Source organism: Astatotilapia calliptera, chromosome 18, assembly GCF_900246225.1.
Source record: "Astatotilapia calliptera chromosome 18, fAstCal1.2, whole genome shotgun sequence".
Taxonomy (NCBI): domain Eukaryota; kingdom Metazoa; phylum Chordata; class Actinopteri; order Cichliformes; family Cichlidae; genus Astatotilapia; species Astatotilapia calliptera.
This window is the reverse complement of record NC_039319.1, coordinates 13,470,523-13,486,058: the sequence shown is the minus strand read 5'-3', so window position 1 is coordinate 13,486,058 and position 15,536 is coordinate 13,470,523. Positions and strand designations below refer to the sequence as shown.

The following is a 15,536-nucleotide window of genomic DNA, read 5'->3' as shown; positions in this document are numbered from 1 at the left end:
AAAAGAAAAAGAAAAATCTAATTATGGGAAATGTTCTGCCCAAACTGTCATGTAAATAGAAATTACAGTTAAAGGTCCAAAATGTATTTATGTTTCCAATTGTGTTTCAGATTGAAGTCTTTTTTTTTAAATTGAGGCCATTTTTCGCATTACTACCATTTGATTGGCTGACTACATATTTGCATTCACAAACAATGGCCTAATATACCTAATATATACCACATAAGTGACCAGTGGATGTTTGTATTATTGGGTCTATCTTACAATATAAAGCGCCTTGAGGCGACTGTTGTTTGGGTTTAGTGATGCGTAAATAAAACTAAATCGACTTGAATTGTAAATATCTTATATAGTTACTTTAAACCTCAGCACTTCAAGCAAATCCCTAAAAGTGCCTTACAAAGGATTTTCACCCTGGTACAAATAATCACAGTTAACAAGTAACTGTTCTTCACTTATAAGGACATCATTGAAGTGATTTGGAAACAGCCTGGTATTACCAGCAATCGAGTTACACATGTGCTCTGTGGGACACGAACCTACAACCTTTGTTAGTGCTGATACAGAAACTACATTTGCGAAACAGCTAAACATATCACGACTCTGCGTTATTTTATCTGTTTTGTGTTGTTTAACATCATGAATTCAGACCTATTTTGGCCATGTAAAAAATCATTATAGACTTGTAATGTTATAATTGTTGCAATGTCTGCTCCCCCACTGGCCACGTCTGTCATCACGTTTTTTAATCTCAATGACACTTTTGTTTTTAGCCCTTGATCCTCAGATGTGGTAGACTGGAATGAGATAATGTGAAAGACACGAAAGCACCGATGAGCTCGGGCACATAACCAAAGACATATTCAGGAACATCATGTAAGCATGATATCAGCAATTAACGAGTAACCGTGACTTAGACTAGTAACGGTATTGAGAGGATTCGGAGGACAGATGGTCAGGTTAAAAATGCGACTCTGGTGGGACTCGAACCCACAACCTTTGAATCACCTCTCAAGAGCTTGACTAGAAGTCCAATGCGCTATCCATTGCGCCACAGAGCCGGTTGGGAGAGCCCCCTTGGCGCAACATGACCTGACATGTTATACATACAGACATCAATTATACAGACTTTAAAAAGCTTTACTGTAGGAAAACTCTACACACTTAAGCTAAATGTATTTTCCTCTGTCAGCAGAGTTTCATCGAAGAGTTTCAAGTTGCGCTGTAGACTTCGGCTCGCGTTTTATCACTTTTGTGTGCAGCTGTTGTGTTTGTATTTGCTGTTCCGCTTTTTTAAACAAGTAAATAAATAAAAAGTCAAATAATTTAAATAATAAATTCAATATTAAATAAGTAAAATTGCATTTAAAAAAGTGAAAGAAAAGAAAAAAAGGGGGTACTTCCGGTGTTCAAGCTGAACTGGTGGTCGTGCTGATCGGTGAAGAACCACAAAAGTAGTAGGTCCAGATATGTCTAGTCGTAGATTCGTCACATACATTGACACCTCTTGTTGTAAAAGGTTTGAATGACCAAAGTTTTGTAAGGTCGCTCATCCAAGTGACTTCTTCAGTCCCAACTGACTTTAGGTTTCCCCAATCTTATAAACAGTACATTTGCATAATGACTGAAACTAGCACCACTGAAGGAACAATGGGCTAGGAGGTCAGTTAATTGATCATTAATATGTAAATTCTCATGACCATTGATCAACCTAAAGTCAGCTGAGACTAAAGTAGTCACTTGGATGAGTGACGAAACGGCTCTCCTACTGAAAAGCTTTTGGGGATTTACCTACCTGGATGACTGAGCATGCATCAAGATATTCTCATTGTTGTATCTACTCTGTGTGGTAAAATATAATTAATCCAATTAATTTCTGATGCACTCTTGGCCATATTTCTCTTGAAAAAGACATTTAGGAGTCTCAATTACACTTTATTCCAGCATAAATAATAATATGTAAAAGTGACTTACAGCTTCTTTGTTGTGACAGGAATGTTCTTTCAGGCTCAAAATTACTTGATACCATTGATGAGAGACGTGTTTGAGATATGTCTCTCATGAATGGATTATAGGCCAACAATTTAAATATCAGAAATCATTTTTTAGCAGATAATCTTGCCTTGGTCACCTGAGAGAGGGTGTAGGATATTGAAAGACCCCAAATCCCTGATGACCCCGGGCAGATCCCCAAAGATGTATTTAGAACAGCAATGTGCGTGTGTATCTGCATGAACTGGTGATTTTATTTATTTGTTGTTAATTAACTTATTACATATAAATTATTTTTGGTAAGCCACATTTTTAATCCAGTCAAACATTACACACACTGGTAGCCCTGGGCTATTTTTCGTGGATTCTCTGCGAGAGGAACATATGGAATAACACCACTTAACGCGATCACCAGTTAAACTGTAACACCGGAAGTAGTTAGCAATAAGCAACAGTTAGCTTTGCGTTTGATGTTGTGATTAAAGGTCGCCGGGAAGCAAAATGTCGGAGCAAACGATAACTATGACAGTCGCATACGGTAATAAGATTTCGGCTTTAAACTACACCTTAATCACCACAAAATATAAGTAAAAATTGGGTTTCGTTGTGGCTAAAGCTAGCTAGAAACGGCTCAGCTTCTGTAGCTCTTCTCCACAGACTGTGTGGTTATGTTACTTGAATCCCGCTGGTTATGTGTTGTTCTTCAATAACAAATTAAATATATAAACTACTGTAAATATCAGCATTTATTAAACACGTTTATGAAGAATTGTGTAGCTGTTGTAATTAGTTTCGTTTGAAGACACTTTACAGCACATTTGGGAAACAGGAGGGCTGCTGAGAGAAATTGTATTGTTGCCAATCGCTTGTTAAATGTTTTGTAATTATTTTTCCTCACACGATAGTGAAACAAAATTTTGCAACCCATCGTTAAAAACTGAACCAAACGTGCGCGATAGTTTCCGAGATATGCCGCATGTTCTGTAATTGGATGTGTGCAAATACTTTTAAAGACTTTTTTTATTATTGTTTTTTTAATCCTGGTAGGTGACATTTACTTTCTGAATAACACCGATAGAAGACAAAAGGGTGACAATGATAACTCCCAATCCTTAATAGCTTGAGAGCTGTGTAATATTTATTTATTTTCCTATTTCAGGATCCTCTAAGCACAGCATCACGCTAACAGGACATGAGGATGGAAAAGGACCCACTGTTAAAGACCTGTCAGATGCTCTCGCTCAAGCCACCGGAGTCCCACCTGCCTCTCAGAAACTTATCTTTAAAGGTAGACTTTTAGTCTTCCTTTTTTTACACACTCAAATGAGGCCTAATGTAAAATATCAGGTTTTAAAGTTGTCTTTTTTAATTTTAGGGAAGTCACTGAAAGACATGGAAGAGAGCCTTTCCAGCTATGGAATAAAAGAAGGCTGCAAACTCATGATGATTGGAAAGAGGGTAAAGCACATTTATACATGTGCTACATCTCTGGTGCCTGAATATGTGCATTTGCAAAACACTGATGATAATCTCTAAACAGAATAGCCCAGAGGAAGAAGCTGAACTGAGGAAACTCAAAGACATTGAGAAATGTGTGGAGCAGATGGCCAAGAAGCTGGAGAAGGTAGACGGGGAGTTGACTGGACTGAAAAATGTAAGCAATCATAGGTCTTTTTGTTTTTTGATAATATATAGGAAAATAAATAAATATTACACAGCTCTCTTTTGTCCCATCTTCTAATGTATTATTGTCACCCCTATCCTATCCTATCACAGGGCTTTCTCGCCAAAGATCTCCAGGCAGAGGCCTTGGGTAAACTAGACCACAGAGTAAAAATAGCAGCTGAGCAGTTCATGAAGATCTTGGAGGAGATAGATGCTATGGTAATGCTATTTTAAGCGTAAGCATCTGTTTTGAGTGTCTGCTTTAATCGTGTGTGTCATGTATAGCAAACCATCAAATTGCTCCTCTTTTAACAGAGTGTTCCAGAAAATTTCAATGACTGCAGAATGAAGAAAAAAGGACTAATAAAAACAGTGCAGGTTAGTGTTTGTTTTTCCCTCTGACAAAACAATCATGCTTTATTTGAAAACTATTGAGAATCAAAATAAGTCTGATCTTTACCATATGTCCACAGGATTTCCTCGCCCAGTGCGACAAAATCGAGGCTTGTATATCAGACCATCTATCAAAGATCCAGTCAAAAAACCTGGCTTTGGCAGAATAGTGCAGTCTCTTTAGTCACTTATTCTATACATTGCTCTGTGAGCAATGGCAAAGTGTGCAGAAAGCTTCACGTGTGAAGCAGATCCTGGTTTATTTATTGCTGGTGTGAAGCAAATGATCAAGTGGAAAGAAGGATGCTGGTTATCAGGAACGATGTTGGATATGTAACACAAGCAAATCCTCTTGGTTCAAGACAGATGCAAAGTGCCGACTGAGAAACTTTGACCATGAACTTGCAGGAAATGGATCACATGCCATTTTAATTAGCTAAAAGAGCTGTCAATGCCAAATATCTTAAAATGTCCCGTTTGTTGCCCTGTATGTCTAAAACATAATGAGTTTTGTTCCTCATTGTGCACAAGCTGCAGTGAATGATTTATGATCAGAAATATATAGACACTGTTTAATTGGGGAAGTTCCAAAAAGCAATATCCACTCAGGATAGTGGATTGTTCCCATTGGGCCACAAGAGGCTTATTATGTTGTGGGATAAACATTTATTGCCCTTATGGGTCTGAATGGGTCACTGTTCCCTGGCTTTTACCTGCCATGCTGTCTTTTGAGAACAAGCAATCAACTAGCGACCTTGTACAAGGCGTACCCTGCCTCCCACCCCCCATGACCATGAATTGTGAAAAGTGGTTAAGAAAACTGATGAGTGGATTTTCCAATATGAGTCTGGCACTTGTGAGACTGGCAAATTTTCTTCATCATATGTGATAAGCAAAATTTATTTGGGTTTTAAACTGATTGGCCCAGAGCAATAACAGCAAAATTACAAGTAAAAAAAGAAAAGGTTAGTACTGCAGGAGTGTCCATATATCGCAATCGCATGTACTATATTCAACATCAAAAATCCTAAGAAATCAAGCACCTAAATCCAGTGGCTGATCCTGAGTGTTCATGTATCTTTGAATCTTGTGCTAAGACTGATGCATCACATCGAATTCTTTGGTTTTAAAATAAAACTTTAAAAAAAATAAAGAGCACTGGTGATTCTTCTCAGAATACATTTTAATCTCCACGCTTATTCTATAAAATACAGCTGATTCATTTGCAATAACAGACATCTGGTGTCAGTTTATTTCCAGCTTTATCCGTGGGGGTCTTTTTATACATCTCCACTAGCTTATAGAGACCCCCTAGTAGTGTTATGACAGATGTGCAAACAAGCTTTCAAAGTAGGATTGGTTGGAGGGACCCAGAGGTCCAAAAAGCAGCTTAAACAAATGAGCTTCAGTAAAGTAGACCACAGTAAAGCTTTGTCATGAGCCAAATTACAGAACATAGCTTTCCTAACTTGAATGGAAACTCATTAAACATAGACATGGAGTAAAGAATGAACCCACTAGTCATCCTTATCCTTTGCACCGTGTTTCAGAATACGTGTGAATGCTACATAGTTGAAATTTCCTTTTTTATCAATGGGCGCCTCGCGGAAGAGCTCGTCCACTTCTTCATCTGTAAACCTGTCACCCATAGTGGTGAGCAGCTCCCGCAGGCACTCCTCCTGAATCACACCTGTGTGAAGAAACAGTTTCACTCTTGCAGGTGCTTCCTGATGTTAGCACTGAGCAGATATCTTCAAATTAAGCACTTACTACAAAACAATGTCTCTACATGCCAGAGTCTGAGACAAATTCACATAAAAAGATGCGAAACTTAAACAGTTGAACACATCAGCTCACCTGTGCCCTCCTCGTCGAAACAGGCGAAAGCGTTACGGATCACTTCCTCTGGATCTGTGCCGTTCAGCTTCTCTCCGAACATCGTCAGGAACATGGTGAAGTTGATTGGGCCAGGTGCTTCATTCATCATGGCCTCCAGGTACTCATCTGTGGGGTTCTTACCTGGGAAAAAGCTCAAGGTCAGAGTGACTCTAACCTGCTAACCACATTTAATGGTTTGTTTTTAGAAAAAGATTGAAATCTTTTAACTTCTGAATACGAGCCCCAAATAATGCAGTTTTAACTCCATAAGACGTTATCACTAACTAAATATGTGTAAATAAATCAAGTTTACCTAATGAGGCCAGCATGTCATGAAGGTCTTCTTTGTCGATGAAGCCGTCCCTGTTTTGATCGATCATGTTGAAAGCCTCTTTGAACTCCTGGATTTGAGACTGATCAAACATGGCAAACACATTGGAGGTGGCACGCTGAGGACGCTTTTTGGTGTTCTTTCCCTTGGCCCTTTTGCTTGACATGTTGGCAGGTTGTTAGTCCCTCTCCTGTAATACAGGAGCATGAAAGTTGTCAGCTTGGATCAAGCAACACGTTCAAATGAAAGATTCATTCACATTTTTTTCTTATCTTGACTTCATTACTGACGCTCTCCATCTGGTGAAAGTTCCTTGGTTACACTGGCTATTAAGTGTCTTTAGATTATTTACTGTGCAAGCTATGAACTGGAAGGTTAATGTAGGTGAGTTCAGGCAATGCATTTAATACTAATGAAAACTTATTAACATGGTTACAAGATGTTGGTAATTCAATTTAAAGTCAATTTGGTTGACACTACTATCACATTGTCATATAGCCTCCTAATTTGCCTTTTTTTAAAAAGCAGCTAAATATTATACACTCAGTGGCCACTTTGGTAGGTACAACTTTACATTAACACAAGTACGTAGTCAACAAGAACATCATGTGCCACCAACTCAGTGCAGTCTCTTAACAAAGCAGACTTGGTTAGGAATGTCAAATATAGTTCCTTATTCAATTTATGCCTTGAAGATTTAAACGAATTATGACAAAAGGGGGTCCAATCCAGTAATGGGTGAACCTAACTAAAGAGTCTGACGAGTTTAGCTCAGTCTATGATCACTTACAACGGATATATGCACTCGGTACTTGTTTTGTGATACGAAAGCACTTAAGTTGTAATTTGTTTACTGGATATTTATGTTATTAGATCAATATAATTTCAAATTATGCTCACCTGTCACGCAATAACATAACAATAACGCAAATATAGGTATTGACATGTTGTTTACATCACTCATATTTGAGCTGTAGCACACACGCACTACATAGCGCAATGCAGGAATCACACAAAATGCGAAGAAAACCCCTTAATTATTTGCCAGCTTTGCCAGCTAGCCCCTTGCTGACCTAAATAACTGACTGACCAGGCTAGCCTTAGCGAGCTAGCAGAGATTTATTCACAAGAAAAAAACGAGTCCTTAGTCCTCAAACTCTGCAGCTTCATAAACATAAAATAAATCGCCTACCTTAGAAAAAACGTATAATTTCTAGGCCCAAAAAGCTGCACACACAGCTACCACAGCATCCACAAGCTGATGAAGAGGAACATCAATGTTTTATTTCCTCTTGCCTAAACTGACCAATGAGAGTGAAGTTGGAAGAAACCAACAGTCTGGAATATTCCACGCCTTGGGTTTGTTTACGTCCCTCTCCTCTTCTTGTTTTGGATGAAATGACCTACGTACTGCTTGTGGTAATAATAAATCCATGATTTATACACTGATACGATTATAAGTACAGCCTTAATTGAATCATGTTTTTTATTTGTCCGGACGACTAATAATGTAGTCAACATATGTCACCACTAGGTGGCAGCAATTACTTGCATGTCCAAGACGTTTGTTTGAATTAGCCAAAATGGTTAATGAGTCTTTGTTTTCAATATTTAATAAGGAAGTTGAACCACTAAATATTTTTTTGCGCAGCGGAATAATAACGGATCGATTTCAAACAAATAAGCTAAACTATAATCTAAGGGAAAGTGAAGTTTAAAACTTAACAGCATTGGTGTTAAATTTGGTCGGTGGATGATATGATTGTACTAGGTTAGCAGGTTTTTGTTTTTTAAGACTGAGAACCCGTCCTCTATTGTATTTTCTTTTATTAGTGGCATTTTTTCTTCTTCTTTTTTCGGTTTGTGGTGCAGTTCATATGCCTTTTATTACAGTGAACTGGGTGAAACCACTGGAGTCCTGCATATGCCCCTGAAGTACAGTACACAGCGGAGGGCCAGGCCAAAAAGAAGCTCCTCAGCTCAGCTGGCCTGTCTCATGGTCTCATGGTCTAAATTTAAAGCTGCCCCAGCCTTAAAAGGTCCTGACGGTGTCTTGCGCATTCTGCCGAGTGGCAGCATTATTTTTGTTCTGTGGACTGCCGCCCTGTCCACTGCCCCTCACCCTGCTGCTTTGCCTGGATCTCAACTTGCTTTAGCTACTTCTGGATTAACACACATTTTCTCTTATTTTCAGCGATTGTGGATTTTTAATTTGTGGTGAGTGAGTGTGCATATTTTCTTAAATAAGCTGAAGTACTTATGTGCTCTGGTTATCATTTAAAACCATGACTCCATAAGGCCCTAGGCCGGCTTCCACTGTATGATTATGATTATTTATTTTTTACTTAGTTTGTTTATAAATGTGTTTTAATTAATCAGTTTTATTACATAGCCTACTAACAGGGTTTTGTTCATTTTGAGAACTAGTGCTCTGGTATATTAGCCTGCATGTGTCATTGTAGTGAAGTGTCATCCTAATCTTCCAATTAACACCAGCCTTACCTTACAAAACTTTACGTTTTTATGACCTGGCCTTGTTAAAATGTTTTTAATGCATTCTGTGCCTTCATGGCTTACAGTCCAGTTCAGTGTGTAACTCTGGATGGCTTAGTCTGCTTGTAGTAGATGTTGCTCAAGCACATAAAAAGGAGAAAATAGTTTTGTGTAATTTGGGAGAAACTGCAGATCATATAGTTACTGTTGCCTGCCTCCCAGCTGGAGCTGCTCTTCTTTTTAACCTGAGCCATATCTAAAATAACTTAAGTGGCCTCACATGGGGAAAGGTCAGCTGGATGATATTATTATTATTATTATTATTATTATTATTAGACAAAATATCAATATTTCATTCATTCCAATCTGCTTTATGTTGTCTTACAATAAACATAAAACCTTTGAAGTTGGACTTTTATTTTGAAGAAACAACCATCTAGGCTTTAGGAATTTGCCATTGTCACAATATTCTGACATTTTATAACTCGGATATATGAATAACTAAATAACCCTCAATTAAGCAAGTACTGAACATAGATATTTGGTAGCTTAATTACACAAAACCTGCAAAATCAGTAAGTATATTTTAACTTGTTCTTGCCATCTGTCCACGCTTGGTGTCCAGTTCATCACAAAACATTTAAAAAGCCCACTGCAGGAAATGATCTGACTGTAAATTTACATATTATTGTTCAAGACTTCCTTCCGTCTTCTTCCTCCCTCCACCCTAAGCGGTCACGACAGATGGCTTTTAACAGGTTTCTTCCTGTTAAAAGGGAGTTTTCCTTTCCCACTGTCGCCAAAGCACTTGGTCAAAGGGGTAATATGATTGTTGGGGTTTTCTTTGTTGTAGGGTCTTCACTTTGCCTTGAAGCAACTGTTGCTGTGATTTCACAGTACGTGAATAAAGTTGAATTAAATTGAATTGAAAAATCATCAAAACCACCAGTTTATCACCTGCTGCTTCATTTAACACAAAAGTAGATCTTAACCAGAGCTAACACATAAGCTGCTTGCCCAAAACAAACAAACAAAAAATCACAATAACAAGTTTAAAAACATATTTTTAACAAGCAACCAATTCTCTTATCCCTTAATCCCTGCTCCTACTACCTTATTACCGGCCTCTGCACTAGACTAACCTCCAGTAGAGAAACCAGTCTTTAATAATAACAGTCAGATTGATTCACAGAGCGGGTAAAGTAAAGGACAGTCATTATAAGTTGGCGGAGTGGCCGTCAGGATGTCAGCATCATTACAAGTGACGCAGAAGCTGCAGCATCAGCATCAACATCAACATGAGGAGAAGCAGCAGCAGCATCTCTATGAGAGCAGCTATTACCTGAGCAGCAAGTCGTCTGTTAGCAAGCAGTCATTCTCAACTTTCAAGACCACCAGGCATCGGTAAGAGGATTAGAGTGAAGGGGTTGCAGAGTCCAAGGTTGTAACCTGCCACTCCTAGTACTTCAGAAATGATGAATGTTCCCCTTCAAATATTCAGCATTGTTCTTGTGGTCTGAAGTGGGTTTAGCAGCAGGAAGGAGAGTGCGTGCATACCAAAAAGGGTTTTCATCGAGAGCAGGTGCTTTTTTATGCTATAATTTATTAATTGATTTTCTTTTTTACGGTAATAGATTTTTAAAAAAGAAAATATAGCACTTTTTAATGTTAACATACTGTTGTAGCATGGCCTTTAAAGTTTTAAAGTGTATTAAATGGTAAATCATGAGGGTGACAACGTATTTTCCTTCCAGCTCTTTCTCTACATACGGTAGGTTTAATCAGGAATTAGACATTTAATCTGAAGGAAAAAATGTTTTGTAATAGTTGTTCAAATAGGAAAAAGCTGAAGAAGTGTGTAAGTACAAGTACAAGAAAGCAATAGGGTTCAGGGCCTGGAGTCTTGGCGTAATAGCATGGGGACCATTACACATGGCTGCCAGGTAAACAGAAGGATAGATGTAAAACAACAGCCACTCTCCCTTGTTTTTTTATAGCTCAGATTTGTGAACTGACTTTTATTTTAAATCTCATCTCTAAGTGTCAAAGCAGACATGTCAATATCGAACCTCCTAAATTGTCCAGTTATATGAGAGTAATCCACTTATAAAGTCTATATCTTAAAGTAATGTTTCTAAGTTCATATCCAAAGGCTTTTTCTCATGTGTTTGTGTTTATACATGAGTTTTGTTGCTATAACATCTATTTAAGGAGGCAGGTGCATAGGAGAGGGACAAACTGATCCAATGTTTGAAACAGACTCCCACACACTATCTAACTTGGACAAACTACTTATTTGTGATGCTTTGGCGCTAGACTTTCATGAGGCATTTTGCCAGCAAATAAATGTACTTTTGCAAGTTAAACATTGTGGGAGAATGTTTGCAATGTTGGATCAGACTGTAATGTTTAAATAAAATAATTTCCACTGTGTTAGAGCTGATATATTGACATACTTTTATCTATTAACCCACTGAAGTAATACAGAAAAACAGTGAATGCAACAATACAACAACAGCATTAGAATACAACAACATTGCTAAGACATTTATTTCTTCAATGAAATAATTTCTTTTCTTCTGTTCATTTGTTTTCTGTTCTGTTAAATTGCACATTATTGTTATTAGGCCACAAGCTGAATAAAATATGCAATTTAAGGATTTCAATTTGATCAAAAAGGTTAATAATGGCAAAAGGTTTACAGCCTTACCTTGACATCTTTAAAACTACACATTAGTGAATATTGTAAGGAATTTAAATAAAGCCTGACTGATTTATTGACAGGTCGATACTATTGGACAATGATAACTGTCTGCTGCTCTGTCAGCATCACCATTTATAATGACTGACAAATAAACATTTAAAAAAGGGAAAGAAGATCGGAGAAACACCCTTCAGCCATATTTGAGTGTTGATGTTGCAGTGTTTCTCCACCAGAGGGCACTCTGTAACTTCTGTTAAGGCAAGTCTTTCAAATCCCTTAAACACAACCAGCCTATGTAAATAACTACACCTATCAAATACTGGAAAATCTGCATATGTTTCATGTGTCTGAAAAAAAAAGAATTAGCCAATGTATCGGTATTCCTCCTAATTAGAAATATCAGTCAGGTTCTATTTTTAAGCCAGTGATTTTTCTTGGGCTTGTTTTTGTTTATCTTTTGTCTCTGAAATTTATGAACATGCACCTTCCCGTACCAACATGCAGTATGGTTAGCATTTCTTTGTCATTTAAGCTGTGGTGCTCAGTGTACATGCTGGAGCTGGGATAACTTTCTAAATGAGGTCAAGGAAAGAATTTCAGCTGTAGTGAAGGGCTGCCAGTTATATTCCTGGACAGCCAAGCTATTTTTGAAGATGCGACATGAGCTTGTTGCCTATAAGCCAACTGTAAAGACATTGTAAAGAAGTGATGATATTGTAGCTGGTTGCAGGCTGGCTTTCACAGTAGTCTGATAGGTATTAACTCACGGGCCAGTAGTACAGGATAGCTGTTGTTGACTTTAAGCATCTGTGTCTTGTTTATTTACTAAAAAAAATAAATCAATTTGTACTTTACTGATTCTGATTTTCAGACTGACATTCTGTAGCTTGTCAGTCGGAAAAGAAGTGCTCTTTTTCAGCAATCAAACTTTATTACCTTTGACTTTGTTTCACACTGAAGCAGGCATCCTCTCAGCTCACCTGGTGAGTCAGCAATAGAAATAACGTCCTGACATTACAGCATCTTTTGTGAGACTTCATCTGTCTGTCTCTGCTGTGCATTGAGCACCTTCCACAGATTGTGTCCTGCTTCACCAGTACATAACAGACTTCATCAAAGCCACGCGTTCCTGCTTCCTTTTCATGCCAAATGGATAGACTAGCGCTGACTTGGCAGAGATCATGAGTGAGAGTGAGGCTTTAAAACAAGTCTTATGTACAGCAGTCCCAGTTCCATTAAAAACAAAGCCTTCTGACAATAGTGAGGACTAAGAGGCTAATGAAACAGACTGTAAATGGGTCAGGATCTTAGGGAGCGGACCGGAATACATCTTCCTCTCTGAGTAACTGGACTATAGCACCAGCTGAATATGTCTTTATGTAACCACCATATTTATTTAAATGTTTAGTTTTGAGTGAAACAGAAACATCAAAAACAAGCACAATATCGCCCTTCTGTCTTTGTCAAAATCCTGGTGTGTTTCTATTGTAATGTGATTCTTAATATTTTCCACCAAGAATATTTTTGCATTGGTTGTAACTGGGTAAAGAAAACTTTATAAAAGTTTGTGTGATTGGAAGAAAAGACTGAGAACCACATTTACTATTATTGTTTGTTTGTTCCAAGAAAACAAACGGATGCAGAAGTCTGATTCTGGCTCAGGTTGTTTCTCTGGCACTCAGCTAACTGGCATTTTATTTCTTCTGAAGATGAAAAATTTTTTTTTTCTTTGAAAAAAGCCAAGGAATCTTCCACAATCACTCAGCACATCATTATTTAATAAAATAATAATAATTAAAAAAAATAATCATGCAATTTATTTGGAGCTACACTGTTGCTTTAGTAAGATCAATTATGCCTTTTACCTCTTAGCAAGAAGCTCTCTGTGAAGACAGAGAAGGGGCAGGAGGTGGTTAAACTGAGCCCACTACCCAAGAGAGCCAAACGCACCTACCTGGCAATGGACAAGGACAAAGAAGTTATCGGCTATGTTATTCCGGTGTTTAGAGCCAAGTGAGTATGCAATCTGAGTTTGTGGATATTTCTTAGCAAGTAATCAGTATAATTTCTGAGATTCATAGTGTCCTCTCTGTTCTCACATCTTGGTTGGTTTGTATCGTTCTAGTCATGATGTAGTTCGGGGCTTAATGGAGGCCCAGGAGGAGGTCACAGAGGAGGGCATCAACTATGTGGCCATGAGGAACCTGTTTGTCAGGGAGGCCAGGGAGGCCATGGAGGTGAAAGTGGAGAAGAAAACCAGGTCAAAGCATGTCAGGGAATCTGCTGAACGCCTGGAAATGAGCAGGACGGTAAATCCTTTCCATAGTTTTGTGAATGCAAAGGTTTAACCATTTTCACATGACCCATACAGGCGTTGATGGGCTTCATATCACACACTCCCGCTACAGATGGAGGAATGGTCGGAGTTCCGTAAGAAAATGAACCCAGACAGCCTGACACACCGCCCAGAGTTCATTGTCAAGCCCCGTGGACAGACTGTTTGGGAGGGCAAGGATGTCAAGTTGCACTGCACCGTGGCTGGATGGCCCAAACCCAGGATTGCCTGGTACGTTCCAGGTTTATAAGTTCCCTTCTTCTCTGAGTCACAAAAAAAGAGGCTGATGAAAACAGTCTGTCATGCGTGTGTCATAGAGAAGTTTCCATCCAACACGTCAGTCGAGTTTATTTTCCACAGTTGCCACATAAACACCTACATGCACCATGGCAATTAAAAACTCTGAAGACAAGAGTAAAAATAAACATTGGTTTTCTGCTGCTTTTAAGGTATAAAAACAACGTCCTCATCGATGCCAAAGCCCACTCCGAGAAGTACACAGCTGAGAGCAATTACAACATGCACTCTCTGGAGATCAAGAAGTAGGTAATCATTCAGCTGGCCTCTGAATTAACAGCACACACCCAAGATAAACGGTATTAGTGTTTGTTTGTTTTTTGCAGCGCCGAATCTATTCATGCCGTTAATAGTTAATCGTGATAACCATTTTGTTTCCAGCTGTGATTTCTTCGACACTGCTAAGTATCATATCTCTGCCCTCAATGTGAAAGGGGAAGCTTCTGCTGTGGCCTCTGTGGTTGTGAAAAGTAGGTAACTCGTTTAATGTTCTTTTCCACATGTCCCTCTCTGCAGCAGCTCTAGTCGATTTCAGTTAGCGGTCAAAGTTCAAAGTAGAGGTTTAAAACTCAGCAGTGTCCTACAGTTGTGCCCTGAGTATGTTTCAGGAGACAAATCCCTCCAACTCGCGGACCACAGGAAGGTCTTAAAGCTCATTCACGAGCGTCAAAGGGGCATTTCACCCCTCTGGCCTGTAGGTCTATTTTTTCATCTGTACTCTTGTGTTGAGTTGCCAGTTTTGGTAGCTTTCCGCCAAAAAGATGTCTGCCTTCTCCTGAGTGTAAAGATAGTAGCCAACACTTTTGGAAGAGCCAAAAATTACATTTGAATTCAGCAGCAGTTTTGTTTCCCAGTAGTCTGCTGCTCAAAATCTACAAACCTCGTTAGGGGAAGTTTTAAACGGCCGCTATTTTCTTTTTACCAAACTACACATGCCAACCGTGTCACTGAAAAATGAAGTGCACATTTACCCATCATCTGAGCTGTAATGTTAATTAGCTGCACACCTCTTTTGTTGAGCAGATATTGACAGGATGACGGCTCTCGCTGTGGTTCACTAGAGACCCAAAGCTTAAGAAATGGCTCTGTAACCCTTTCCAGAGAGACAGATGTCAGTGATGTTTTAAAAAGAGCATGTTTATTTTCTTTTATATATATATATATATATATATATATATATATATATATATATATATATATATATATATATATATATATATATATATATACATATACACAGTGGGGCAAAAAAGTATTTAGTCAGCCACCGATTGTGCAAGTTCCCCCACTTAAAATGATGACAGAGGTCAGTAATTTGCACCAGAGGTACACTTCAACTGTGAGAGACAGAATGTGAAAAAAAATCCATGAATCCACATGGTAGGATTTGTAAAGAATTTATTCGTAAATCAGGGTGGAAAATAAGTATTTGGTCACCTCAAACAAGG

At 38.4% G+C, this 15,536-nt stretch overlaps 3 protein-coding genes and 1 non-coding gene across 7 annotated transcripts in view; 2 read left to right on the top strand and 2 right to left on the bottom strand.

The window, feature by feature from the left end:
• Positions 1-969: 969 nt before the first annotated feature.
• trnar-ucu (transfer RNA arginine (anticodon UCU)) lies at positions 970-1,061 on the bottom strand. The gene is given in 2 exon segments: positions 970-1,005; positions 1,025-1,061. It is a non-coding gene; the product is annotated as a tRNA-Arg (tRNA).
• A 1,335-nt stretch (positions 1,062-2,396) lies between these two features.
• On the top strand, positions 2,397-5,175 carry bag1 (BCL2 associated athanogene 1). Its single transcript, XM_026149463.1, has 7 exons — positions 2,397-2,530; positions 3,152-3,280; positions 3,368-3,450; positions 3,533-3,646; positions 3,769-3,876; positions 3,973-4,035; positions 4,131-5,175. Exons 1-7 carry the CDS (start codon positions 2,494-2,496, stop codon positions 4,218-4,220), a joined length of 624 nt encoding a protein of 207 aa, XP_026005248.1. The 5' UTR covers positions 2,397-2,493; the 3' UTR covers positions 4,221-5,175.
• Positions 5,176-5,215: 40 nt separating this feature from the next.
• On the bottom strand, positions 5,216-7,575 carry myl12.2 (myosin, light chain 12, genome duplicate 2). Its single transcript, XM_026149464.1, has 4 exons — positions 7,452-7,575; positions 6,242-6,449; positions 5,908-6,069; positions 5,216-5,740 (listed from the first exon to the last, which is right to left on the bottom strand). Exons 2-4 carry the CDS (start codon positions 6,423-6,425, stop codon positions 5,568-5,570), a joined length of 519 nt encoding a protein of 172 aa, XP_026005249.1. The 5' UTR covers positions 6,426-6,449; positions 7,452-7,575; the 3' UTR covers positions 5,216-5,567.
• A 593-nt stretch (positions 7,576-8,168) lies between these two features.
• Positions 8,169-15,536, top strand: part of myom1a (myomesin 1a (skelemin)) — a 28,548-nt gene continuing 21,180 nt past the window's right edge. For 2 of the 4 annotated variants that reach the window (XM_026149458.1, XM_026149457.1), the window contains exons 1-7: positions 8,413-8,476; positions 9,945-10,156; positions 13,329-13,469; positions 13,582-13,765; positions 13,865-14,022; positions 14,241-14,333; positions 14,470-14,558. In XM_026149458.1, coding sequence (XP_026005243.1) covers positions 9,996-10,156; positions 13,329-13,469; positions 13,582-13,765; positions 13,865-14,022; positions 14,241-14,333; positions 14,470-14,558 — 826 coding nt within the window. In that variant the 5' untranslated portion in view covers positions 8,413-8,476; positions 9,945-9,995. Of the gene's footprint in view, positions 8,477-9,944; positions 10,157-13,328; positions 13,470-13,581; positions 13,766-13,864; positions 14,023-14,240; positions 14,334-14,469; positions 14,559-15,536 lie in introns of all 4 variants that reach the window. The other 2 variants (XM_026149456.1, XM_026149455.1) reach the window with 1 other exon arrangement.